The sequence below is a fragment of the Podarcis filfolensis genome (genome assembly GCF_964270895.1).
Source record: "Podarcis filfolensis genome assembly, chromosome: 4".
Lineage (NCBI taxonomy): Eukaryota > Metazoa > Chordata > Lepidosauria > Squamata > Lacertidae > Podarcis > Podarcis filfolensis.
Window position 1 is genome coordinate 45,035,924 of NC_139607.1, and position 26,630 is coordinate 45,062,553.

General features: G+C 38.9%; 1 protein-coding gene across 19 annotated transcripts in view; it reads right to left on the bottom strand.

Annotated features, from left to right (window-relative positions):
- The window catches only part of DMD (dystrophin), a 953,416-nt gene that overhangs the window by 526,053 nt on the left and 400,733 nt on the right, over positions 1–26,630 (bottom strand). For all 19 annotated transcript variants that reach the window (XM_083612216.1, XM_083612211.1, XM_083612219.1 and 16 more), the window contains 7 exons: positions 23,956–24,197; positions 21,919–22,099; positions 13,766–13,911; positions 13,385–13,597; positions 12,580–12,693; positions 1,469–1,624; positions 245–415 (listed from right to left, as the gene is read on the bottom strand). In XM_083612216.1, the coding sequence (XP_083468342.1) occupies positions 245–415; positions 1,469–1,624; positions 12,580–12,693; positions 13,385–13,597; positions 13,766–13,911; positions 21,919–22,099; positions 23,956–24,197 (1,223 nt within the window). The remainder of the gene's footprint in view (positions 1–244; positions 416–1,468; positions 1,625–12,579; positions 12,694–13,384; positions 13,598–13,765; positions 13,912–21,918; positions 22,100–23,955; positions 24,198–26,630) is intronic.

Consider the following 26,630-nt stretch of genomic DNA (forward strand, 5'->3'; position numbering starts at 1 on the left):
AAATCCAATTAAGCATGGGGGAAGGGAACTTATAGAAATGCAATTCTTTGATGAGTCAAAAAACTTATAACAGATGCTAAATTGAAGTGAAATTACTTTAAACCACCTATTGCTTCGAATTTAATAGTTCTCAAGTGAAGCTCAAATAGCCAGCTCTTTCAAATGAACAAACAGATTGTGTGTAACAATAACTTCAAGAAGAAGATCAGATACAAATTAAACAAGTCACTTTGTATTTTGTTACCTTCAGTTCCTCAACAGCTTTCTGTAATTCATCTGGTGTTTTATATTCAAAATCTCTCTCAAGGTACTCTTCTTCTGCTTGTGTAATCCACTCATGCATCTCTGATAAATCCTTTCGAAGACTCACAGTCTTATCCAAACCACTTTTCAGAGCTGCCTTCTTAGCATAGGCCTTAAAGAAAACAACATGATTTCCTCTTGTAAACACTAGTTCAGACATTAATTGAATATTAAAGTAAATGCCTAGCATAACAAGATTCAATTTTAAGGAAGACAGATTTTAAAGAAGGTTTGAATCTAGACTTTCCCACTTGTGAATGAAGGGGCGCCTTTTGTTCACTGGGGGGAATGTGGATCCAGATAAGACTACTGCTGGAGAAAAGAGGCAGGGAGAGGTAATTTTCACTAATTTTTCTTCCAGTCTCCACACCACCTCTCATTTTGTTTTTGAGGTTCCCCCAACCTCCAGTGCAGATTTGATTAATATCCCCTCTCCTCCTGGAAGCATCAAGTCTTGTTTCCCAAATGGCGCCAATAGATGCCAAGAAGTTGCCAAGTAGGCAAAGTGTAAGAAAAATGTGAAGCATGCATCATCTTATATGGTAAGTAATCCGAAATGAAGTTCACTCTTTCTTCTTTCTACTGAAATTTTCTCTTTCTAATTTAGTATTATAAGATCCTACATCCTTCTATCCTGAAAAATGACACGTTTGCCTTTTTTCAGTGCAATTGCTTTTCTGCTCTCTGTGTCTAACTTGTGGCATTTGACGTTTGTAACAGACAGAAGCTTGTTACTGACAGATGTTATAATGTGCCGTTCCAAGCGGTTTAACTCAGAATCATAATGCTCCTTTATCGCTCCTTATTTTTTTTGATAGGAATGCTACAAAATACTTTGAGTAAAGCAAAAGCCAGTGAAGATAAAACTATTTATTAGGTGTCATACCTTGCTGGATTTTATTTATTTGCTCCAGCTTATGTCAAGCTCTCTATTTGCAATTATAATACATTATATTATTGTCAGACTTTAGCACTCAAATTTATCTTTCCTGCGTGCATTTTGACATGGTAGATAAATTTACTAAGATAGAAGGTTAATTAGTGTGAACCACAAATGTCTGGCTCCACCTCTCACATTCAGTAGTTATGCACACAGAGCAGGGGAAGTTATGTCAAAGAGAAATCTGGAATTAAATTAAAAGAGGGATAGCAAGAGATGGAGTACCTGTTGGCAAATGTGATCCCACTGAGCATTAAGTTCTTTTAGTTCAGTTTGTATTTTCACAGAAAACTCTGGCTCTGCTTCGTTCTTCATTTTCTTCCCAATCTCATTAACACTATTCAAACTGGGCTGGATTGTCTGGATATCATTTACTAGAGCCTAAAGGATAAAAAAAAGATACGCATTTCATTACAACCCTCCAAAATATATAGGCATTCAATTAAATAAATTTAAACTAAATTTAATTCTTGGTAATATTCTAAACAATACTGTGACCTGTTGATCCACACATGCAGCAAGCATGTTAACCATAGTTTCCTAGGGAATTATGGTACTAGCCAAGATCTTAAATCAACTTCAAACTGCGGTAAGTCAAAATATGACTCTCCAAATTAAGCTGCTGTCTGTTTTCTTGATCAATTTGCAACCACTTGTCAAGACTATAAGAAATCTTGCTTTGACACAATAGGCCTTTTAAAAAATATGACAGCTGCAGTCCTAATCTGGGCGGTAGATAAGGGTATGAGGAAAATCTCCTTTCACCCACCCACATCTGTAAGGACTCTAGAAATGTATAGGATGCAACTGATGAAGAACAGAAGGTGAAGAACAGCAACTAGGGGCCTTGACAGTTTTCTTTGTTACAGAAGAAATCCCCCGGGGACTAGACTATGCAATCAGAGTGTGAGGTGACAGGTGACAAATCTGGGGACCTCAAAGAGGTACCAGACAGACATGCCCGATCGTGGTCAGTGTTAAGGAGTCCAGAACTCGAGCAAGTATATGACAAAAGGAATACAAATATACATTGCATATGCTCACATTTATTTAATAAATGCTGCAGCAGGACACTAGCGTAGCTAGTGGGGGGCAGGGTGCGACCACTTACTGCAGGGGCAGCACTTACCGTGGTGCCTGAGCCATTCATCTCTCCTGGGAGTGATGCAGCGGTTCAGACATTTGCAGGCACTGTGCCACCCGGAAAGGTGGCATGGGGCTCATGTCCGCCTGCCACCTCAGCCACCCTGTAGCTGAGGGGGAGGTGGCAGGTGGACTCCTGCAGGCACTGTGCTTTTCAAAAAGACGGTGTAGGGCCCTCGCCCACCTGACGCCTCCCCCTCAACTGGAGGGAGGCTGAGGGGGAGGTGGCGGGTGGACGTGAGTCTCACGCTGCCTTTTCGGATGGCATGGTGCCTGCAACTGAGGGGGAGGTGGTGGGAGGAGCGGACTCCATGCAGGTTCTGGGTCCACACAGCGTGTCCTGTCCCAGCATGCCTTGTCCCGTGGGTGGCTTGCCCCACCCCCTGGGTGCCCGTACGCCTAGCTACGCCGCTGTAGCAGGGATCAATGACTCAAAATATAAATTAACTTGCTAACAGAATAATCTCCCTCTCAGGGAAATCCAGAATACTAGCAGAAGCTGTCTTTTGCCCGAAAAACGAAAGTATTTTATCTATCAAACTCAGCATGGCACACAGTTTTATGAATGTAAAACTGAGAAACTGAACTTGAACAATTTACTTCTTGTAAATTTTATTTCCCTAGAAAAACAGTATTTACTTTGGCAAAAAGAAGTGAGGTTATTTAGGATGATTTGAACAGAAGTTTTTTAAGAAAATGAAATATTTTGATTGCTTTCTCTTATTGTAATGGTGAAATGCTGAAGGCCTGGCAGAGCAAAATGTAACTTATTAAGGGCTTCAAAGAGGGCCTGGTAAACATTTCACCCTGCAGTTGACTTCTCTCAATTAAGGTCCCTGACAAACTGAAGGTTGCTGATAAGTTATTTGGTAGCTAAATAACAGCACACATATAAAACTTGACATTTCTAAGGATGTGGGCAGGATTTTTTATTTTATTTTTAAGTGAATTATTTGTCGGGGAAAAGGGGAAAAGCCAAGTCAACTCATCTGTATTACAGTTACTATGAATGGTGATTTCCCCCCAAAAGGTAAAGGTACCCCTGCCCGTACGGGCCAGTCTTGACAGACTCTAGGGTTGTGTGCTCATCTCACTCTAAAGGCCGGGAGCCAGCGCTGTCCGCAGACACTTCCGGGTCACGTGGCCAGTGTGACAAGCTGCATCTGGCGAGCCAGTGCAGCACACGGAACACCGTTTACCTTCCTGCTAGTAAGCGGTCCCTATTTATCTACTTGCACCCAAGGGTGCTTTCGAACTGCTAGGTTGGCAGGCAGTGGGACCGAGCGACGGGAGCGCACCCCGCCGCGGGGATTCGAACCGCCGACCTTTCGATCGGCAAGTCCTAGGCGCTGAGGCTTTAGCCCACAGTACCACCCGCGTCCTTTAAGTGGTCTAAATACTTGTGTTAGCTTTGGAAATCCTGAGCTAACCTCCCTTCCTCAACAAAGAAAAAATCCCCCTACTTTGCATTTAGTTTTGTATTTATTTGCATTTATTGACAAGCCAAACCATGGCTAAGAGTGAAGATACGAGCATGTAGATACTCACAACTAAAAAAAACTTTAGTTACAGCAGGACACAGGAATTAAAAGGCTATTCCAAAAGTTTAATGGATGGTTGAGTTTTGAATCATCTTAGCAATGAAAGGTGAAAATTTGGTAGCAGAAAGTTGGAACAAGATGAAGGAACCAAGATGAGACTGTTAAGTATAATTGTTTAATTGACACTGAAATTGAAAATGTGTTGAAATTGAATATGCTCTGTATGTGTTTGAATGTGAACGACTGAGGGTTTAACATGGAAAATTCCATTCAGGAATATATTGAAGCTAGGAAGAGCTCTCTAAGCGTAAATGGATTGATAGTTAACTTAGAATGTTCTCTGCTAGCTCTCACTTGGTGCTTATGTGAGGTATTCAACTGCAAATCGCCATCGCTTTGAGCCTTTCTTTGGAAGCCACAGAGAACAAAGGAAGTGCTAATGATATCTCTCCTGAAGAGAAAAACAGCTCCAAGCTAATGGAGTCTGTGTGGAGAGTCACAGACCTGATTTTAGGTCTGTTTGGAATTATTTCAATTATGTAAGATGATGAAACCTGTGCTGGACATGTGCCTGATATTATACAACTGTTTGAATGTCATTAATTGTTTTATGTTCTGTTTTGAACCAAGTTCTGTATGTAAAGCTTCTGAACAATATTTATGGGTATGGGCAATTTTTATTCCAAGAGGAGTCAGTTTGTAGGCATCCTATTGCTTCAAGCTGCGTAATATTAATATTGCAATAGAGACAACAGAACACAAGGAGGGAGAACACTGTAATAAAGTGAGAAAGAAAACCAGTGTGACAACCATAGAGAAAAGGCTACATTCTTGATTGTTGTAATGGATGAGGGACTTCACAGACAAAGCTAATACAAGGGCATTGAGAAAGTGGTGTCTGGCTGCCTCAGAGAGTGTGGAGTCCTCATTTGTACCAAAGGCCACCACATAATCCTGATCTCCCTTTTCTTCAGAAGTATCACAGAGATTGAGGTCTGAGAGCTATTAATTGGCTTAAACAACATTATACTGAGCTTCAGAGATAAGATTATGCAGGTATAATTTAAAATACTTTAATGAAAGTTAGGAGTGCTGTGTAAAAAGTGAAAGCTTTGACAAGCTTTTAACCTTAGGGGTTAATGGTTCATAGAATGTACACAATACGCAAGAACAGTTTTCAGAGCTGATAAACTCTGTGAGAGAAATAGATATAGATTATTATAGGTTGCAAGATTCATGGTAATTGCAAACACTTCTGGGATAGTTGGAATACTTTGTAAATCCTGCGACAGAAACATCAATACTTAGTGATGTCTTAAGCCTCTACTGGGGCTCTCACAGAACTTGCAAGCTTTGTGAGAAAAACACAATTCACAGAGCTTGTTCATCTGAGGCAGTGGAGCATGTAAAATTATGAGCGAAAAAACGATTTGTAAAATATGACTTTGGAATAGATTAAGTACAACACAGGCAATATAAATAGAATTTTTACAGAATATTCAAACTAGACTAGTTCAAGGAAAATTGAAACTAGTTGAGTCAGATAATTTCTGAGTTCTGTTGTGTGTCATTACATTTTCTTGCTGATTACACAATTTGTTTCTTATTGGTCTTAAGTTAGAACAAATTTGAATCAGGGAGCTTAATTAAACAAGCCAGCCAGAGTCAGAGGAAAATAAAATCTAAATGTCTGTATATATAATTCACTTCAATAGAAGCATAGAGTGCCCCAGGGGAAAGGATACAATGCTCATCACACAGAATTTATGAAACTCATAAGGACTGCACAACAGAAATCACATGGCAGTACATTATATATTTACCTCCTGCCACCACCTAGTGACCAAATAGAAAACAGCACCAACTTTAATCCCAATCAAAAAGTGCCCAGTATCTGACTTGTTTTATTTACAAACACCCACCCACACCCACCACTTCACTCTCTTACCCACTGGCTCACAAGTCCACCAGCTCTTACCCAACAAAATTAATGGCCTTGGCTAACTTAATTCCCTTACTTTCAACGGGTCTACTCTGAGTAAAAGTTAGTTGAATACAACCATAAGATCCAAGTTAGACTCAATATGAAACTTCCATAATTGTAGCTAAAATATTAGTTAACTGACATATTCTTTCTAGAACTGATTATTGACATGCTGTCTTTCCTAGCGTACCCATTTTGAATATACAATCTTATCAAAAAAGTTTTGAATTTTGGCTGTCTGTCTTTTATTTTCCACCTGCCATTTCTCTCTATTGTTGCTGATCGACTGCTGTGAGAGATGTTTTCCTAATTCATGATTCCCAGTTAAACCCATGTTACTTTACTTCCACAGGACCAGTGTGATCAGCCTAAGGCTTGGCAGAAGGAAATACTTGACAAAGCAGCATCTCACTAAAATCAGGGGACCCTAGTTCCATAAAAAAGATGCAAGCAGTCCATTGATCCTGCTGGGCTTCAGTACCAGCAGGAATTCTACCACATCCAGGCACATCTCAGAAAGGCATGAATTCTTCACTAACTATTATGCCAGTTTTGACACAATCAAGCTTTCAACACATTGTGATGCCTCTTGCAATGAGTGTCCATTTATGTTCAAGCCACTCATACATTGCCAGGCTTTCTTTGTAAAAAAGAAAGAAAGAAAGCCAAATTAGATGCAGAATTAGATGCAAATATACGTACATTATATGCATATGTGGGAAAGACGCAAGTCCCATGAGGTACAGCATAGTTTGATAGGTACTTTTTTATACAGCTATATACATTGCTGTATGCATCTGCTTATGTGTCAGTTTAGGAAACTTGGGAGTGTATATGTGTGTATAATAATGCATATAATATGTGATAATTTGTATTTTTAGCAGAACTGGTAAGAAAAGAACTTGCTTCTCACCAAGGAGCAATATAGGAATTAGAAAAAAAAACAATTATGCGGACAAGCTCCACATTGAGGTTTTCAGAGAATTCTATTCATAGTGAGGACATTATTATTATTTATTGAATTTATATACCGTCCTATACCCGGGGGTCTGAGGGCAGTTCACATGCTCAGTTAGAGAAAACGTTCCAGGTAAAGACTGGTGAATCAGTCTATTTTTTGTCTGTGTCACTTCTGCATGAGCTCATCCTTCATTCTGTTCCATCCAGTTTCTGAATTAACAATTCAAATGAAAATTTGAATATGTATTTAAATAATATTTTTTAAATCACTTTCATCCCAAAACTAAAAATGCACCTTAAATGTATTTTTTTAATGTATTTTTTAGCTGAGAACTGTGTTGGTACAATCAAGAAGTGTGAAAGCCAGTGAAAACTAAGTTCTGGCTCACACATTATTCCAGAAGATGCAAATCAGGCCAATTAATATTGGAATTCACGACCATCTAATTTCTCAAGTATTCTTACCCCAGGATTTTGAGAGATCATATAGCAACAGCACATCTGGGGGGGGGGGGGTTAATTAATTAAATGTCAACAGAGAAGAATCATAACTGACATGACTCTGAAGACTCTGCTACTCTACTCTGACCACAATACTCATTATTAAAAATGGCTGTCTGTTTAATTTTTTATTTAATTAACAAAACTGATATACTGGTTCACTGTTATAAAAACTCCAGGCAGTTTAAATGGATAAAATATGTTTTCCTTTTTAATCTGTACATTGACCATCCTTCTATCTCAGAAGGGAGATGCTATATTAGTAGTATTCTATGTAAGCTTCTTATGAATATCAACCATTCTGGTATATACATCCTATTAAAATAAATAAAATAAATGGCAGGATTTAAATAAACATTCACATTATTAGTATTAGAAAATGTTTAGAAAATAGTGAAATATTATAGTGTATTTACTTTTATTTTTAGGTTTTTAGACTTGATGTTATATTATTAATAACTTTTTCTGTTAGGAGATAGCAAAGTGGGTGAAAAGAGAAACAAACCAGAAGCGGAAGTTGGGGGAAGCCCTGGAGGGGAGGGAGGGAGGAATATAGAGTAAATGTTAAGAAATTGAGATGTATGTAATGAATGAAAAAGAAAAATGAATATTTTTTTTAAAAAAATAGATAAGAAATAAGCACAAACAGGGGAGGCTTAAGGTTCCTGGCAGCCCTTGTCCTCTCCCTTTCCTCACACTCTTGTCCATAGCCATTTTAAAATAAAACAAATATTTACCAATATAACAACTCACAATTGTCAAAGAAAAACAATACAAACTTTTGAATTTCATTGGTTGCCTTTTTAACATTTTTGTGAACAATATAACATAACTTATAGGTATATGTTAATCTGCAATCCTATAATCACTTACCTGCAAGTAAGATGCATTGAAATCAATAGGGTTTATTTCTGAGTAGGTATGTCATTTTCTGGGATTGTTTACTTCTACAATGGCAAGGGTAACTTCTTTTAGATTTAATCCTTTCACTTGGATTCTCAATGGATGCACACCCACTCTTTTCCCTCTCCAGAATTCAGCTCACAAATGAATTCCAAAGAAAATTTGTGGTATGCTAATGACATTCTCACATTTCCTGAGCCTATCAATCCTCAGTAGAAGCAGCCTGTACACTTGTTTGGGCAGTGATAGTGGGGGGAGGTAGTGATGTATGGAAGTGAGAGCTGGACCATAAAGAAGGCTGATCACCAAAGAATTGATGCTTTTGAATTATGGTGCTGGGGGAGACTCTTGAGAATCCCATGGACTGCAAGAAGATCAAACCTACCCATTCTTAAGGAAATCAGCCCTGAGTGCTCATTGGAAGGACAGATCGTGAAGCTGAGGCTCCAATACTTTGGCCACCTCATGAGAAGAGAAGACTCCCTGGGAAAGCCCCTGATGTTGGGAAAGATTGAGGGCACAAAAAGAAGGGGACGACAGAGGATGAGATGGCTGGACAGTGTTCTCGAATCTACTAACATGAGTTTGACCGAACTGCAGGAGGCAGTGGAAGACAGGAGTGCCTGGCGTGCTCTGGTCCATGGGGCCACAAAGAGTTGGACACGACTAAACGACAGCAACAAGTGGGGTGAGGGCAAGGGAGCTGAGGAGAGGAGAAAACCTTTTAAATTTTATCTTCAATACACAATGATGAAGTCTCTTTAGTGTTGTAAATTATTAAGCTGAAAATGAGGCAAGGACACTATATAGGAGATTGTCATCAGTGGGGAACAGTGCTGAAAATGCGGAGTTTGCAAATAATATAAGGGCGAAATCTTATTTCTTACATTTCACATATGGATAACATTGTTCAAACACACAAAAACATATAGCCTGACATGCATGTTATGGATGTAGATGTCATGGTTCATGAGATAGGTCAGCCTTCCTCAACCTTGGCCCTCCAGATGTTTTGAGACAACAATTCCCATCATCCCTGACCACTGGTCCTGCTAGCTAGGGATCATGGGAGTTGTAGGCCAAAAACATCTGGAGGGCCAAGGCTGAGGAAGCCTGAGATAGGTGCTGCATTATTATGGCCAGTGGTCACTGGGGGAAATGGCTTATACTGACTTTTAACAACCCATACATGTCATCTACCCTATTTTTATTTTATTCCAAACTACATTTTCTACATCATTCAAGTGGAAATGGCATTAGTGATGTCTTTCTTACAGAAGCCTATTACAGGACCAGGATTATAAGCAGGTGACGTGAAAACCAGCACCAGTTCTGCAACAGTTGTCTTGTCTGTATAAACAGTCTTTTTTCTATACGAAAAATGATTTGGTGTCCATGGCAATATGTCTTCTACAACCTTTTATCATGTGAATGAAGGTATGGTAGCAACATACTGGCATAATAAAAAGGATTGCCAAGGAATCAAATTTATTTGATTTTCATCTCTCTGAATTATTTCATGTAGGTATGTTTCATTTGTCAAGCTGTTTTTCCATTTGTTGCTCATATTTGAGTATTATGTATTTTTGGCTCCTTTTCTTTGTTTTTACACAACTAAGGCACTTTTTCAGTGAAGGCTACTCATTACCAACCATCAACATGGCCAACAATTGTACTGCGCAGGCTGTCAAACCAACAGTATAAATAGAACAAACAGTATTATTTCAATCCCCTTAATATGGTACCAATGATAGCTCCATTTTAAAGTCTGTATAATTAGAAGAAACTGTGCTGACAGCTGAATGGGGAGTACTGTTTCATACCAGGTATGTTACCTCAGTAAAGACATCATGATCAATTACTGACCATATCAGATAGCAGGCTGAATGAAGATTCTTTTTTGGGGGGGAGAGGTGTAATAGAAAGACATCTCCTCAGCCTCTATGAACAGTTTTATCCATAAGCAAAATCTTAAAAAAATAAAAATCCTCTTACAGGTTTTGTACTCCCTGTTCTGCATCTTTTCAGTGATGTACCCAGAAGTTATTACAGTACATTATTTATAGTTTCTAATTAATGTGATACCTCTTGGGCCCAGCCAAACTAGAGAAAAGTTGTGAAACAACTGTTTTGAGGTTTTTGGTTTTTTTAACATAATTAGGTTTGGGGATTTATTTTGGTAAATACTATTATAATTCTCTCTTTTTAAAAAAGTTTTTATTTCATTACTGATGGCAAGGGCAGCTAATAATTTTAGTGGGGTGATAAACCATTTTTTAAAAGGCTACCTCTTATTTCATCACTGCAGCTAGTAATGACCATCCAATTTTTAGGCCCTCTGTCCACAGACTAAACATGGAATTTAAAATCTCTATTAACTCTACATTATTCTTACATTTAGGAAACAACAGGTTATTTTAGTAGACTTTTGTACATATTAACAGCTTGCTGTGTGGAGCCATCCACCACAGGAATTCAAAGCTATCTTTGTTAAATGTACCAACATGCAAGCAAAGACAGCAATTGGATAATTACAACAACTTCACCATGCTTGTGGGATTGTCAGTTACACTGGGTTCCTTTACATGTCTTTTGATTGACATTCATCATAAGATATTCTGCTTTGTATGCTAACATGAAGTTTCACGAGACAAATAACTCCTACATAAATTTTTTACTTGTTCTTCTTACAAAGTTATTGGCACTTTTAACATTTGAAGGGGAATAATGACAGAATTACTAAATGTTTCATACTATTTCCCCTTAGCAAAATGATAGCTAGAAAATTTAACAGTTGGTATACACTTTTTGCTATTTCTCATTAGATAGTTATTCCATTATCAATATTATGTACAAAATGAAAACAGCTCCAAAGAAAAATCAAGATGCTAGAGGTCATCATAATAGTAAAACAAATGTTTTATGAGGGTATATTTCTGGTATTTTCATGCTTTGTTGTTTTAATGAAAATCACAGCAGCCCAGGAAGCCAGTCGATTAAAAAAACACTTTAACTTTCAATTGTTTTATAGATGTCACTTAACTTTAATCCTGCCTGAACTAGAGTCATTATATAAAACAACATAATGCAACAGAAGGACAGTTAGAATAAATATTTGGGAAATAGCTCATCTAATTTAAAAAAGGAAGCAGACCTTGTTCTCATACAATGCTAAATCAAATTATGGCTTACTGTGAACAAGTATGCTGGTTCACAGAGAGAAAACTTCCCCTCTTGACGCTCCTATGCTACGCAATGGTTTGCCTTAAGTGTTATGTGCAAACTCAGGCTTGTGGTTTCATAGAATCATAGAATTGTAGAGTTGGAAGGGACCCAAGGATCATCTAGTCCAGCCCCCTGAAATGCAGGAATCTCAGCTAAAGCATCACCCAAGCAAGCCACAAGCGGTAAGCCAAGAATCTTGGCTACAGCTCATGGTTTGTTTGACGTGAGATAAAGCATGAATCAGGTGCAGATGCAACACTGTGCCAAATATTGATACTTTTTAGTTTAGGAAAAAATGGAACATGGTAAGGCATGAAAAAAGCAGACAGTGATTTTTTTATTTCCTTCTCTCTCATAATGCTAGAGTTTGGGATGAAACAATGAAGCTGAATGTTGGAAGATTCAGCACAGACAAAAGGAAATAGTTCTTCACACAACACACAGTTAAACTAGGTTATACGGTACAAGGTGTAGTGATGGCCAGCAATTTAGATGGCTTTAAAAAGCTTTAGACCAGGGGTCAGCAATCTTTCCCAGCCGTGGACCAGTCCACCATCCCTCAGAGGAAATGAACGAATTCCAATGCCCCATAAATAACTCAGAGATGCATTTAAATAAAAGCACACATTCTGCTCATGTAAAAACACGCTGATTCCCGGACTGTCCGCGGGCCGGATTTAGAAGGCGATTGGGCCACATCCGGCCCACGGGCCTTAGGTTGCCTACCCCTGCTTTAGACAAACTCATGGAGGATAACGGTATCACTATCTACAATGGCTGTGCACTACCTTCAGTATCAAAAGTATCATGTCTCTGGACATCAGGTTTTTGGAAAACACAAGAGAAAGGAGTTCTGTTGTACCTATGTCTTGCCTATGGGCTCTCAATAGCCAGCTGGTTGGCCATTGTGAGAACATGATGCTGCAGGCATTTAGGAGTATGTTCTGACACCCACACAAACTGTCTCCTAAAGCAGAATGATGGTAATTGCATTTGTAGGAAGACTATACATACAGATGATACTTTGCATTTGTTATGATCTACTTCCTGCATCAAATGTACACGAAGTCATGACTTACTGTACACTGTTCTAGCTGTTTCTCAAGTGCTTCTGAATCACCAAGTGCGGGCCACTCTTCTTTTAGAAAAACATCCACTTCAGCCATCCATTTCTTCAGGGTTTTAGAGTCATTCTGTTTTTGAACAAGCAATGCATTGCATTATATGAAGCATTTGTTAGTGATAAAATACAACTGGACGTGTCTTCATGGATAAACATCAAGAGTATCTTTGAGATTGCTAATGAATCTGAATCTCTTTAAAAATGTAAACAAATATTTCATTTGTTTTTCCTAATTTGGTCTAATTACTACCCTTATTGATCTTTATACCAGGAAATAGCAGTTCTCCCAGATTTTGTTTTATAAATCATTTAAAATATATGCCAAAATAATTGTATATATTGAGAGTAGCCATCACTAGTATTTGTGCAGATATGCATAGATTCTTTATAGTCTGTATGTGTTAAATCAGAGGCAGGCATGGGGTGGGGGGAGACATTCTTTCATCCCATCAAAATATCTTTCCTGTTCATTTTCTTCTGATTTTGCATTGCTTTTTAAAAGTGTTTTTCTCCCCCCACCACCATACACACTTTCTGTGTAGTTTCAGAACAACTGGATGTCATACTTTTTATGTCAATGGGTCTCCTCTGAGTATCACTAATATTCAATACAACCCTGCCTATCTTCCAAGTCCCATTTCTTGGATTAGGCCCCTATAGGGGAAGATGGATTTTACTCCATATATGACACTAGGTGAAATGTGACATAGCTGACATCATATGAATAATAAATAAAGGAAGTAAAGAAAATTCCAGCTAACCTGGAACTGTTGTAGCTTAGTGATCAGTTCCTCAAGTTTTTGGCAGTTCTCTGTCAACTGAGTTGATAGCTTCTTCCAACGGCTATGGATCCCTTCAATTTCTGATTGATATTTCTGACTGACCTCTGCAGGAGCTTTTTTAGACATTTCTTCTACAGTTGTGCTTAAATAGTTGAGTCCATTCTGTTGCTCTTGCAGGGAACTTTGCAAAGCCTTTAATAAAAATAATAATAGTGCATTGGCTTATATTAAATTCAGTCTAAGAATAAACCATAATGTCTAACATTATGAAATCTGTCAGTATGCTTATGGTTATTTTTAAATATATAAACACCAAGTGTTTGTCAATTAAAACAAACTCACCATGTTCTCTGTGCTTACCTTTAGCTCCCTAAGCCTTTGTTCCATGATTTCTAATTCAGTGACTGTAACCTGAGGTATGGAGAGTTTGGCTTCAGACTGATGAATCCACAAGAGAATAGTGTTCATAGTTTCCTTATACTGCATGGGTGGCAAACTATCGAAAGCTGCATTGGAAGGGGAGAAATGAACATTGCTTTATTCCATGTAATTCAGTTTTGTGCAACTGTAACCATTACACAACAAAAACAAATCAATGCACCTCTTTTCAGATATGCACAACACAACAAAAGCAGACAAGCTGCAACTGTAGCCCTCCCAAAAAAGAAGCAAAAGCAGGGTTCTGCCAGGATTCACCCTCATCTTGCCAATCTCCCTCAGCTATAGTGGTTCTCAGACTAGCCCAGGCCAAATCTGGTCAAATACTGCACCTCCCAGCTCCCAGTGTTCTGCACTGTTTATCTGGGCTCAACTGAGGATGCTGGTTCTTACTGGAGTATGCATCAGCTGATGGGGGAGGGAATGCTAAAAACAAGGCAAAATTGGAGTGATTCAAGGGTCTTTCTTTACCTTCTGAGTCAAATTGTGTGGTCAATGACCTAATCCCTGCCAAATTAGATCAGGTCAGCCACAATGCCTTGCGTTGCTCTGTTACTCTTCTGTTTTTGTGATTTTCTACTTTTTCCTACATCTCTCTGTTTCTTTAAGTCCAGGAGCTTTTAAAGAAATGATTCTCCCTGCAGAGCACCGAAGAGCTCTGGATTGTTGTTGCTGCTCTTGTTTGTTGTTGTTGAAGTACAGCCGTAGAAGGTTTTTTTTAAATAAAAAACCCCTAAATTGTTCTGCTTTAACAACAACAAATCAGATCTCCTCTAAACTCCACATGAAGTTTTCAATACAAACTTACATTGTAAGGCCTTTTGGAGGAAACAAACAAGCACCAGGAAGAAAAGGTCAGTGTAAACTACAAAGTATACAAGCACTCATTCACTTCTTAACTATTTTAAGATAAGAAAGAGCAAGAGACAAAACCCTGCTACCTCCCCCCCTCCCAATAAGGGATTGTGAATTAAAATGGATTTCTTTTACTTCCTCACAAAAAGCACCTGGACCTATTTGTCTGCACATTGACAGGCTTAATCCACTCCAGAGGGGCTCCTGTGCCTATAAGTTTTATCCACTTTGGCCCCAAGGGAATAACTTATAGCCATTTTTATATTGCCATTTATAGCAAATGGGAAAACATGGAGCTTTATTTTATACAGAACAGCTTGGATCCTGAATTGTAGTTCTAAGAGAAGAGAGCATGGAGCATCTCAGTAACAGTTTGGATTTTTTTAAAAATGCACAAATGCAGATTCAAGGTGCATCTTGGGGGACATGCACACCCTTAGTTCTTACTTTGCTGCACTAAAAAGTGTTTGGTCTGTGTACTTTAAGTACCACTCTCTCTCCTATGTTCTCTCCCCTGAAGTGTTTCACTCAATGATTCTTGCTCTGTTCCCCATCCTACTGCCAGCTGAAGTGCAGCGTATAGCTATGAGCAGCAGGGTCTTTTGATTTGTGGCTAAGACATTTAGGAATGCAATTACCAGGGGGCCCATCTGGCCTGAGCACTGGGTGGTTAACATCTGGCTTTATCAAGAGGCCTTTGGAGTTGGCTGAATATTGGGGTGGTATCCAACCAACTTGTTTCATCAGTGCAAGGATTTCCACTTGCACAATGGAAGATTCCCTTCCTTCCCCTCTCCCCACGCACCCACTTGCACCTGCTGCAAATCTGCTCTGGAGGGTTGCAGGAAAACCCAGAACAGATTTAGGGTGCACAAGGAAGGGGTGGAGTTCCATTGCACAAGTAGAAATCCTTGTGCAAATGGAACAAGTTAGCTGGATACCTCATTAGTTTATGGTCTCTTGCTGCAGGTAATCAACATTTTCTTTTTCCTGCTGTTTTATTCTATTAAGGTTTTGGTATTCTGTTTGAATTGTTTTATGATGAGCTGGAGTGCCATTTATTGCACATTTTAGGATTTCAACACCGTTAGTTATTGTGTTATTAGCTACTATTCTTTTGGAAAATAAAGCAGGGTAAAAATCTATTAAATAAATTGAAGCAAATGAAAAAAATAAATAGTAAATTGCTTCCCAGTGCCTTTTGATTACTTTCCTCATTGACTACTTTGGGGTTTTCAAATAAAGTTCTTGAGAGGATCTTTTCTTTTAAAAAGTCACCCAAAATTGAAGAAGGGCCAAGGCTGGATTTACTTATTCTTGGGTTACTATGATAGGACAACCTACATCTGACACAGTTTTCCTTTCGAATCAGTTCTTAAAGACACAAAGCCATCTCAAATTTGTGCTTGATGTACCATGAACATTTTGGCCCATACTCTTCTGCCACACCATAAAATAATCACTAGAATAAAAGGTCATTTTCAGGATTTGCAAACTTGAGCTTTTTGCCTTATATGAGAAAACCATTTGTGAAAATAACACAGAAAAGGTTATGATTATTATGGTGGAGATTCAAAACATGTTTAAGAATGAGCACATCATACATGCAGTAAAGAAATAGGTAGAAGTCAGCATTTTCATTCTCTCCCATTGCTCCCAATCACATGTCTGTGTTTACATTCCACGCTTAGAAAGTGTGAGAACAGAAGCAAGTCCTATCTCTTCCATTGTTTTGTACTTTTGTACTTTTTCTCTGTCTTGGAGAAGATGTGAGAGGACGCCATGATTGCTTTGTCCTGTATATATTGCCTAATAAATATAATTTAGATGTCACACCTCATCACTTCAGCTTCCAGCTTTACTCTGCTGTTTGAGTGTGCACATATTTTCGGATATGTGTTGCTGCTGCAACATTGCTGCTGTTGGACTGAAGAGTTATGAACGTCCTGGGCTGCGCTCCACAAGGAAGACACCCGGAGAGATTTGTCTCAGTTTGGGGGCTGTGCAGTGCCCACCCCCCAGGGCTTCCGACAACATAATGTAATCAGCATGTTGCCTCAGATTATAACATGAAAAAGTTTAATTTTAGAATCAACAGGCTGGCCCAAGAATATTTCTCATATTCTCACATCTCATGTTATTTAGAATTGGAGTCTGTTTTAAAAACTATTACTGAAAGTGCCAATATCCTTTTTATGGTTGATGTTATTGTATTCAGAGTATCTATAAAAGCAATCTTCTCTTTGGGACATCTGTTAAATGTTTAGATTAGAACATTAACATAGCATTTTATTAAACTGCCCCCATTAGAATGGCATTGCAGATGCCTTAAAATAGGTTAACATCTGTGGAGGCACCAGCAACTCACTAGGGTATAAAATAAAGATCCATTCAAGCCAACTGGAATGTTGCCATTGATTTCAATAGGATGTGGCTTGCATGAGAGTGAAGCAGACACTTTCTGCTTTCAATAGTAGTTCTAATTGTAGCTGTTGAGAAAACTCAAACTGAGGAACACAAGTTGGAAATAATCCATTTTCTGACATTTGGCCACACAATATTAACTGTAAAAGCATACTACAGATCTGGAATGCCAATCTGTAATTGTATATAACAGCTTCACAAAGTTAATTCAGAAGACTTGCCTTTTCTCTGCTTAGCCTTGAGAGGCATAGCTATAGAAGACCCTATTCTCTTAGAAGTATTCCCAACTAACACCTGAAATCTGATCGATTTTTCATTATCCTGGATCCTTATAAACAGTTTTCAGTCAGTCCTGACCCTTCTGCTATTCTATTTCCTATGCCCAGGGCTTGCCAGCCATAGAGGCAAATTGAGCAATTGCCTGGATTCAGAAGCAGTCACTGGGTAGAGTGAAGGCTCCAAGACTAGCTTTTCAGAGATGAGTCACTAGTGCTGACCAGGAGGGAGAGGGGCAAGACAACAAGGACATTGGTGCAGTGCGAGTGTAGCAAAGGAGCCGATTTGGCGCTCCTGAAAATGCATCACCACCACACTGACCTCCCTGCTGCCTTGCCTGTTGTCCTTCTTGGCAAATGGCTAAAACCCCTCTGCTGGGAAGATAGTGTCGCAGATCAACCCCATGTGGTGAGCTGCTTACGCAGGGTCTGTCAGCTTTCCAGGGGTGCCTGCATAGGTTATGTAAATATGTTGGACAGAGAAACAGAAATATTTGTGTGCACTTTTAGAAAACCACCAAACAGCTGCAGGTGTGAATGAATTTGGGTCCTCCAGATGCTGCTGAACTACTTGTCATCCTTGGCCATTGGCCATGCTTGCTGGGGCTGATGGGAGTACAACAATATCTGAAGGGCCAAAGGCTCCCCACACTTGTTCTAGGGGATGCAGTCCAGAGACTTTGGATCTCCACTGGCTGCCTGGGGCAGACACAGTTGCAAAGGACCAGAAATAAATAAGGGGGGAAACATTAAACATAAACCTGTCACAACTTGGTCACTTGATGTGTTACTGCTATGCTGTTTAATGTGCTTCATTCACCTAGGACAACATAATGTATCGGTGCAGGATACTGCATGCCTGTAAATAGGAATTTCATGAGACTGAGAGTGAGGCCACTTGCATAAGCTTTGATACCTTAGATAAGCATCAAGCATTTGTGGGTAAGCCTAAGGTGAGCAGAGGAGTTGTAATAAAAGCTATGGTGGTCTTGACTTGGAATCAGCTGCTGCATGCCTCATTCTCCAGATGATTACCATGGGGCAGGACAAGACAAGGGAAAGCCAGATCCAGGTCCTGGTGTAGCATCTTTTTCTCACCAGAATACTTAGCAATAAATTGATGCTCATGCATCATTTTTGCTGAGAAGAAAACATCACATTTATATTCTTCAAAATGGAAGTTATGTGTGAAGCATCTCTATCCTGCCACTGGGATCTTGGGACTTGTATTCACAGTTCCCACCGAGAAAATATATTCCACCAAGGCCTGAAATTACCTGCCTATGCCACCTTCCTCTGCTCCAGGCATTCAGCCATGAGGAGTGGCTAATTTGCAAGTGCCTTGTGAACACTTGAGCCTTTGTGAACATTTGATTGGAACTCTTAAATAGATTCAGGACAGATAACAGGATATTCACACTTCACTACCCAGAAGAGGCTTTTCCATCTTCTTCAAGTCTCCCTCTTTCAACTTTCGGATTCCTATTCACAAGTAACTTCTTCACCAAAATCTTTTCTGAACCACTGTAGCTTCCTCGTTTCTGCAGCATATGCCACCTATTACTTCTCTGTCAGCCCATTTTACTGTCCTTTATTTCACCCTGTCCTCTTCCTCACTTTTGCCTTGTACATCTTACTGCACAATACACCTATTCTATTAAAACCAATTTAAATATGCTTTTTTTACCCAGAGAAACCTTTGTAACTGTAGTTGAATAAAAGAGCTATGGCTCTCCAACACAGTAAAGAGATAAAGAATTTCTTTCAGAAAACCAAGTGTTTGGTTGCTGTAAACAGATTTTGCATATGTAATGTACTTATAGGCCTGTAGATTCTAACTTCTCAGAACAGGCTCTTTGTCACTTCTGTGTCCTACATAGCACCTAATATGACTTCATATTAATGTGTGGTAATGGCAGTTACAAAGGCAGTGCAAATTTCCTGATGTTTCATAGGCATGGGACACACACACACACACACACACACACACACACTTTTCTATCTATTCCCCACAATTTTAACAACATATTGCAGAATTTGAAAACCAACACAATGACAAAATATAATATATGCCCAGCTACTAGTTTAATAAGTTTATCTGATGTACTACTATGGTAGAAGAAGTTGAATAAAGAGCATTCACTGAGGTTATTCACTGGAGTTTTTCTTCTAAATTATTTATATGAAAACAAACATCACTTGCTTTATTATAGTGTACTGGATGATTGCTGAAAAGCTTTTCATGGATAGTAGTTTGCATATGTTACTGGAAAAAATATAGAGCAGGGATAGAAAAGAAGATATTATCTAATAAATTTCACAATTGGTTTCTCCTTTTAAAGAGAAAATAATTAATCAAGAAAATGAGATTGTATTTGTGTTGCAAAATATAAGCCACTTTCATCTGTATCTGACAATGCAGCCTAGGAAATATTATCTTAAAAAGTGATAAATTCAGCAAAAAAGAATCATGTTGCAACAGAATAATTCAAAAGAGCATTCAGTATTTTTAACAAAAACTATTGCTGCAAAGTATAATGCTTCAAACTGCTTGAGGCCTAAAGTATAAATTGCACTGCTAGCAATAATGTGACACAATATTTTTAATTTTCCTACACAATGTTTGTACAAAATACCCTTACCACAGCATTCTGTGTTATGTTATATATGAGCCATTATTAAGAAGCAGAATACTATTAAAATGTATACAAAGGATCAGATTCAGAGCTGCTCTTCCGTGAAAAATGTTTCCTATTTGCAAAAGGGAGGCTGAGATCCAATGGAGGATCTCACTGGAGGAAGGAGGCAATTTCTGACTTCCATTCTCTCTGCAGCTCCCACCCACATGCCACCTCAGCTCCTCCACACCTCCAGAACAGTTTGGGGAGATACAGATAGCTACAATGGAAGGAGGAATCAGTGAAAAATCATGCTCCCCCTTATTCTCCAATGGAAGTGTTCCATGAGCAGAGTGTCCTACTCACAAGAACTTTAATGCAAACCAAAAATGTTAAAAATATGTATGTTCTTCAAACTTCTGAAAACAAAAAAATGAAAGAAAGTCAAATCTTAACATTTTGGTTACATGCTTTACATGCTCTTTTTGACTGATACGGGGTTTTCTAGAAGTACACTCTGGTAGATGAGTTCATAGCTACATATGAAGCACAACTGATAGAAAAATTATGCCTTCTCAGCAAACCAGTCCCAAATACTAGTTTCAGCTTCTCCGTACATTTTCACAGACCAAAAAAAGGTTAAATTAACTGTTCAGTAACTAGCATGAAAACGACAGGGTGAGGGGAAAAATCTACTTGATTATATTCTAACATGGAGCCTTCATAATTCTCAAATTTTCTAAATCATACATAGGAAGTACGTCATGATAATTACCCTGTGTGTAGTTGTCCAATGAAAATGGTTACTAACTTCTAGAACACTAAACTGATGCAAAAACAGGGCACAAGGTATGTCAGTGAAATAGTCACCAACACATATGTTTTAGGATTGCCAGTAGATGCCAGTTTGAAGCCTCATTTTGGTGTCGAGATTATAGCCTTCATTTAAATTTTGGAAACAGGAAATGAGAAAAATCGACTGCTATAGCTTCAGAATTATGAAGGAAAACTTTACACACCTTTTCAGAATAATGCACTTGCTTTTCTGATGGCAAAAATTGATTGTTTTAAATGTGCAATATAAGCTACATTGCTTATTAGTAAGCATAGCTTTATTGTTTGAAACATGCAGTTCCTAGCATCTGAGTTTCCTCAGGAATGGATCAGTCAGTACATCTGCAACAGCCACTAGAAGGAGCTAGTATTATGTAAAAGTTTAAAAGTATGATTTTTCTTTCAAGAGAGAACATGAGACACACTTCAAAGCACACAGAAAGGCAACACTTTTGTTTTCTTCCTAACTATATAAATACAGCAAAATGTTGTATTTCAACATTCAAGTATCTTTGTTAACTTCTCAACAACTGAAAAACAGTATTTCAAAAGTACAAGCATTTAGTTAAAGCTATCACAAGAATTCAGACTAACCACAAACTTAGTCCCAACATATATCAACATCTGCAAAAGTCTCATCCTTTCTCCTGCTTGCTAACACTTTCCCTTACAAACAGGAACCAGCTTTGTTTCTCTAAATTAGCTACACTATCAATAAAACTCTTTTGCATATTCCACAGAACACTGTAGGTAAATGCGCATAGTGTATTGTAATTTACACTACAAACAAGATTTAGACTCATAATGCGGTTTCAAGGGGGCATCACATTCTGTAACCAATAAAGGTGTGACCTAAATTTGCCCATTAACATTAACCTTAAATTCTGTGTCTTTATTCTCCCGGGGGTGGCTTGGGGGCCTTGACCTACAAGTGAAAATCCTTGTGTTGATGGGATGTGTACTATTTTGGATACAACCCATTTTCACACACACACACGTCAAATTAAATGTCTGCTTTGTTTCACAGATTTTTGGGAGGCAAAGAGATATAAATAACAGTAACACTTACTTCTTTGTAGATGCTTTTCTCTAGCTCTCACATCATCATAAACTTGATTGAAGTGGTTGGTAAAAGCAACAAGATCTGCTTCTAGAAACATTGGACCTTGTTGTTTCTCTTTTAATGCTTTACTTTGAACCTTTAGTTTTTCTATCTGAGGCTGAAGGGTTGATAAGTGGATGACTTCATCCTGTATAATAATATATAAATATATTTTAAAAGTAAGAATGAATTAATTTATTTTTATTTCAAGAAGTTATATACCACTTCACATCTGTATATGGTGTTGTACTGTAACAATAAAAAGATGCGATAAAAATAAAACCACTTAAAACTACCCATAACATCAGAAAACTTACTTTAAATGCCCGCTGAAGTCTATATTTCTCTCATTCAAAAACATTTTTGTCATTGGAAGCTCAGATGGCATCAATGGCTAGGCATGTTTTTTACCAGCTACAACTGGTATGCCAACTACAGCCATTCTTGGACAAAGATAGCCAAGACTTGTTTATTGCAATGTTCTCTGTTCTCTGGGCAGGCAGAGTAGTTTAGTAGTCAAACCCTCTTCTCAGGGAACTCTGGAATTGTAGCTCTGTGATGGGAATAGGGGTCTCCTAACTATTTTCCAACGGGACACGGGTCGCACTGTGGGTTAAACCACTGAGCCTAGGACTTGCCAATCAGAAGGTCGGCGGTTCGAATCCCCACAACGAGGTGAGCTCCCGTTGCTCGGTCCCTGCTCCTGCCAATCTAGCAGTTCGAAAGCACGTCAAAGTGCAAGTAGATAAATAGGTACCGCTCCGGCGGGAACATAAACGGCGTTTCCGTGTGCTGTTCTGGTTTGCCAGAAGCGGCTTAGTCATGCTGGCCACATGACCCGGAAGCTGTACACCAGGCCAGCTCCCTCGGCCAATTAAGCGAGATGAGTGCCGCAACCCCAGAGTCAGTCACGACTGGACCTAATGGTCAGGGGTTCCTTTACCTTTACCTAACTAATTTCCAAACCCTTAATAAACCACAGTTCCCAGGATTTTTTCTTTGGCGGGGGGGGGGGGACCACGACTGCTTCAAGTGGTACAGTACTGTTTTAAATGTATAGTGCAAATGGGCAGATAGTCTAATCACCACACCACAGAGTTTTGTACTAATTATCAAATGAGATCTAAGAGCCACCTGCAATCCACCCATAGACATTGAAGATAGAATTGCAATATTTACCTAGTGTAGACAATTTCCATTTGCATAAAACATATCACTTTCCCTTTCCCTGTATTTTCAATCCCTTATGCATCATTCAAGAGTCTCCACAGTGTCCATTGTGAGATGCTCTAGGTATCTGTCAAAGCCACCTTGATCTCCTTTAGCAGGAAAATGGTAGGCGTGCCTCTGTTTGCCATAGCTTCTCATTCATAACATGGTTATTACTTCTCACTCCTTCCCCTTCCCCATTTAACTTGCATTCTCAGCAGAAGAGCAAGAAAGGCAGATATTAAAATGCAATATGGAACTGAAATTTTGCATCGGCTTTTGTGTGCCGTGGTTGGAGGTCATGCACGACATTTGCTGCTGCCCTTCACTATTGCTGAATGGTCATTACTAAGGGAAGTATGAAAAAAGAGAATTGTGGAATAGTCTATATGGGGCAGATCTCATGGGATCACACTGTACATACATGAGGCCAGCATAAGACCTGTAGGAGTGCTGTGCTCATGTGAAAGTTTGTGTACAATTTGACGCTCTAATTTTCATGATGGAAGCATGAAAATGGGGAAATCCAGATAGAACATTTGTGTGGAGCACCACCTGTTCAAATAAAATACATTGCACCACTATGCCAACACAGCCCAGTGACAAGCTGAAAATGCCAATATGTGAGCAGGCCCTGTTTCTTGATCCTCTTATAGGACTGCCAATATAGCTGAACAGTAAAATACAAATATCCTTTTTCCCACTCTGCAGAAAAAACCTGATTGTTAGACCTAAAGGAGATGCAGCAATATGTATGCAGCACAATACTGCAAAGACCAGGACAGAATTCCTAACCTTGCACTTATCTAGCTGTGTTTTCACTGCACCAGGATCTGCCGTTGGTGTGGGTTGTGCTTTCAGCCAGTTTTCAGCAGTAATTACTGTCTGCTCCAATTGCTGCAGCTGGGAGTAGAAGGCAATGATGTTATTTTGGTACTCCAGCCATGCTAGTCTTTCACTCAGCAACTGACAGAACTCAATCCAGCGATTGTTCAATTGCTCTGAGGCTTGTTTGATGTTGTCAGCATTAAGCCCCTCTAGAAAGGAAGGAAGGAAAGATTTGGGGGAGGGGGGGAGAGAGAGAAGTTTAAAACGTTTATTTTTAGGTCACAGTGGATAAAAAAAGAAGAAATTTAACAACCCTATTTCTCTATCAGAAATCTCATAAAACCGACAAATGATTTATCATCAAAGAAATGATCCTGAACATACAGATGTTGTGCGTTAGTGGAGAGAGGATTTTAATGCCCCTGTAAAAGTCTAGGAAAGTATTATTGCTAAGATGAACTGCACTGCAAAAATGAAGCATTAGGATAAGATAATGTAGAACTAATGAAATCAATTGTGTGAAATGGGAAGTTACACAGAAAAAGAAGACAATTTTTTCCACCGGGCAGCAAATGTAAACTAGCACAGTATGTATTCACACGTGTACTAGGAACAGGGTGAATCTTGCCAAAGCCCTACATATACTACATAGAAAAACATTACTATGACTATTTTGGAAGTTCAATACACCAAGTAATTGCCCCAGATAACAGAGATACAATTTGCTAATTTACATCCTCACAGATTACAAATCAAAAGGGTCAGAGAAAGGACAGCAAGCAGGAAACACAGAGTACAAAGAGCCCACAGAGCAAACGCCAGACCATCCCAAATCACAGGATGCCAACAAGGAAGAGAATGATGAACAGCATTTGCCAGAGCAAATGTTAACACAATATAATATCAAAGGCAGTGACGTTGGGGAAATCCTAGCACTGTATATCTGGAAGTCTTTGATTACTGGATTGTATATAAAACATTTTTTTAAACCCTAATCATTATTTTGCTACATTCTCAGTAAAATAGAATATCCAGAAACTGTCCAGTTGGGAACACACCAATGGGTAGTAAAGGTTGCCATGATCCCCTCTCCCTCATTATCCACATAAAATGTCATATCCTGGGTCCCTTATCATATCCCAAAAGAGGGGAAGGTGGGGCTCGTCAACTTGGGAAGGTAGCCTATCTAGGTTAAGGTTACCATATTTTTTTCAATGAATCCCGGGACACTTTCAACTTCAATGGATTTTGTATGGGGACTGTCCCTGGGAAATGGGGGCATCTGGTAACCTTAATCTAGGTCAAGAAGAACTCTGATCCTAAACCTAAACTGGGATTCTGTGAAAGCGAAATGAAATGCTGCAGCAGTCCTTCTGGCGGCCATGCAGGCAAAGGGGAGGGGAGCCAGCATTGCATAAGGCTGAAGTTTTGCTCATGCTCTTGATTGCTAATTCAGGTATCACTAAGCTGTACAAAAAGAGCCTGCTGGATCAGGCCAATGGCCCATCTAGTCCAGCAGCCTGTTCTCACATTGACCAACAAGATGCCACCTGGAATTCAGAAGCATACTGCCTATAACTGTTAGTATTATGTGCAAGCAAGTCCTACATCTTCTAAATAATCTCATCACATGGCTTAAGCCTTCTGTCTCCCTAAGGGCAAATTAAGGATACAATCCTTAATTGAATTCAATGAGATTTAGGCCTCACCTGAAAATCAAGTAAGATATTTTTAAAAAAATAATTCAAGGTGTAGGGCCCTCTGATTTCCACTGGGACTGTAGCATGCATAGAAGGGAGGTTTAAACCTTACCATCCCTAACATGACCGCCAATGGAAATCATGTCCTGGTGCTGCAGTTTACAATATGGGAGAGGGGGATGCTTCCATTGGCACCTGAGTATTTCTTTTCTTTTACTAATGGCAATTTTTATCAGGATCTCAGATGACAAAGGATCAAACTCCTCTGCTTGTACACTATAGTCTTGAGGGAAATTGGGAAACCCTTAACTAGGATTTTTAAATTATTATTTTTAAAAAACCTAATATGGCTGCAAGCCAAGTATTTTGCATAACATATAATTAAGACCTTACTTTTTGAATAAACGTGCATAGGATTGCTCTGGAAGGATGAGTGTAATAACTTTAAATATCGGGTGTGTGTGTGCAAATTTAAGCTGATTTAATTGAGTATAATGGTTTAATTTCATGGTTTATTGCAAGTTATATTACATAACAGAGTTGCTTTGCACTAACCACTAGTCCTTCCTGAATACATAATTTTGGGGGAGAAACGTTGCCACCGTTGTTAAGCAGGTACATAACTCTTTCCATCAACATCAGGCATGATGAATAATACAATACCAATTCTGTGGTAATATATTATAATTTCAAGGTTAATGGCTCATAAATCGTTTCACATTTTATATTCAGAACAACCCCTGATATCGGCAGTGAATAAATACATTGTCCCCAAAGGACATAGAGATCAGTACCTGAAGTGCCTTCATTAATTTTATTACCTTGTGTACTGTGCATATCAAATTGTGTTAAAATAATTTTAATTGTTCAGCACCTTATATACAAAGTCTTCTGAAATGCCACTTAATGTGAAGTATACCTTGTCAAATGCGTTCTTCATTA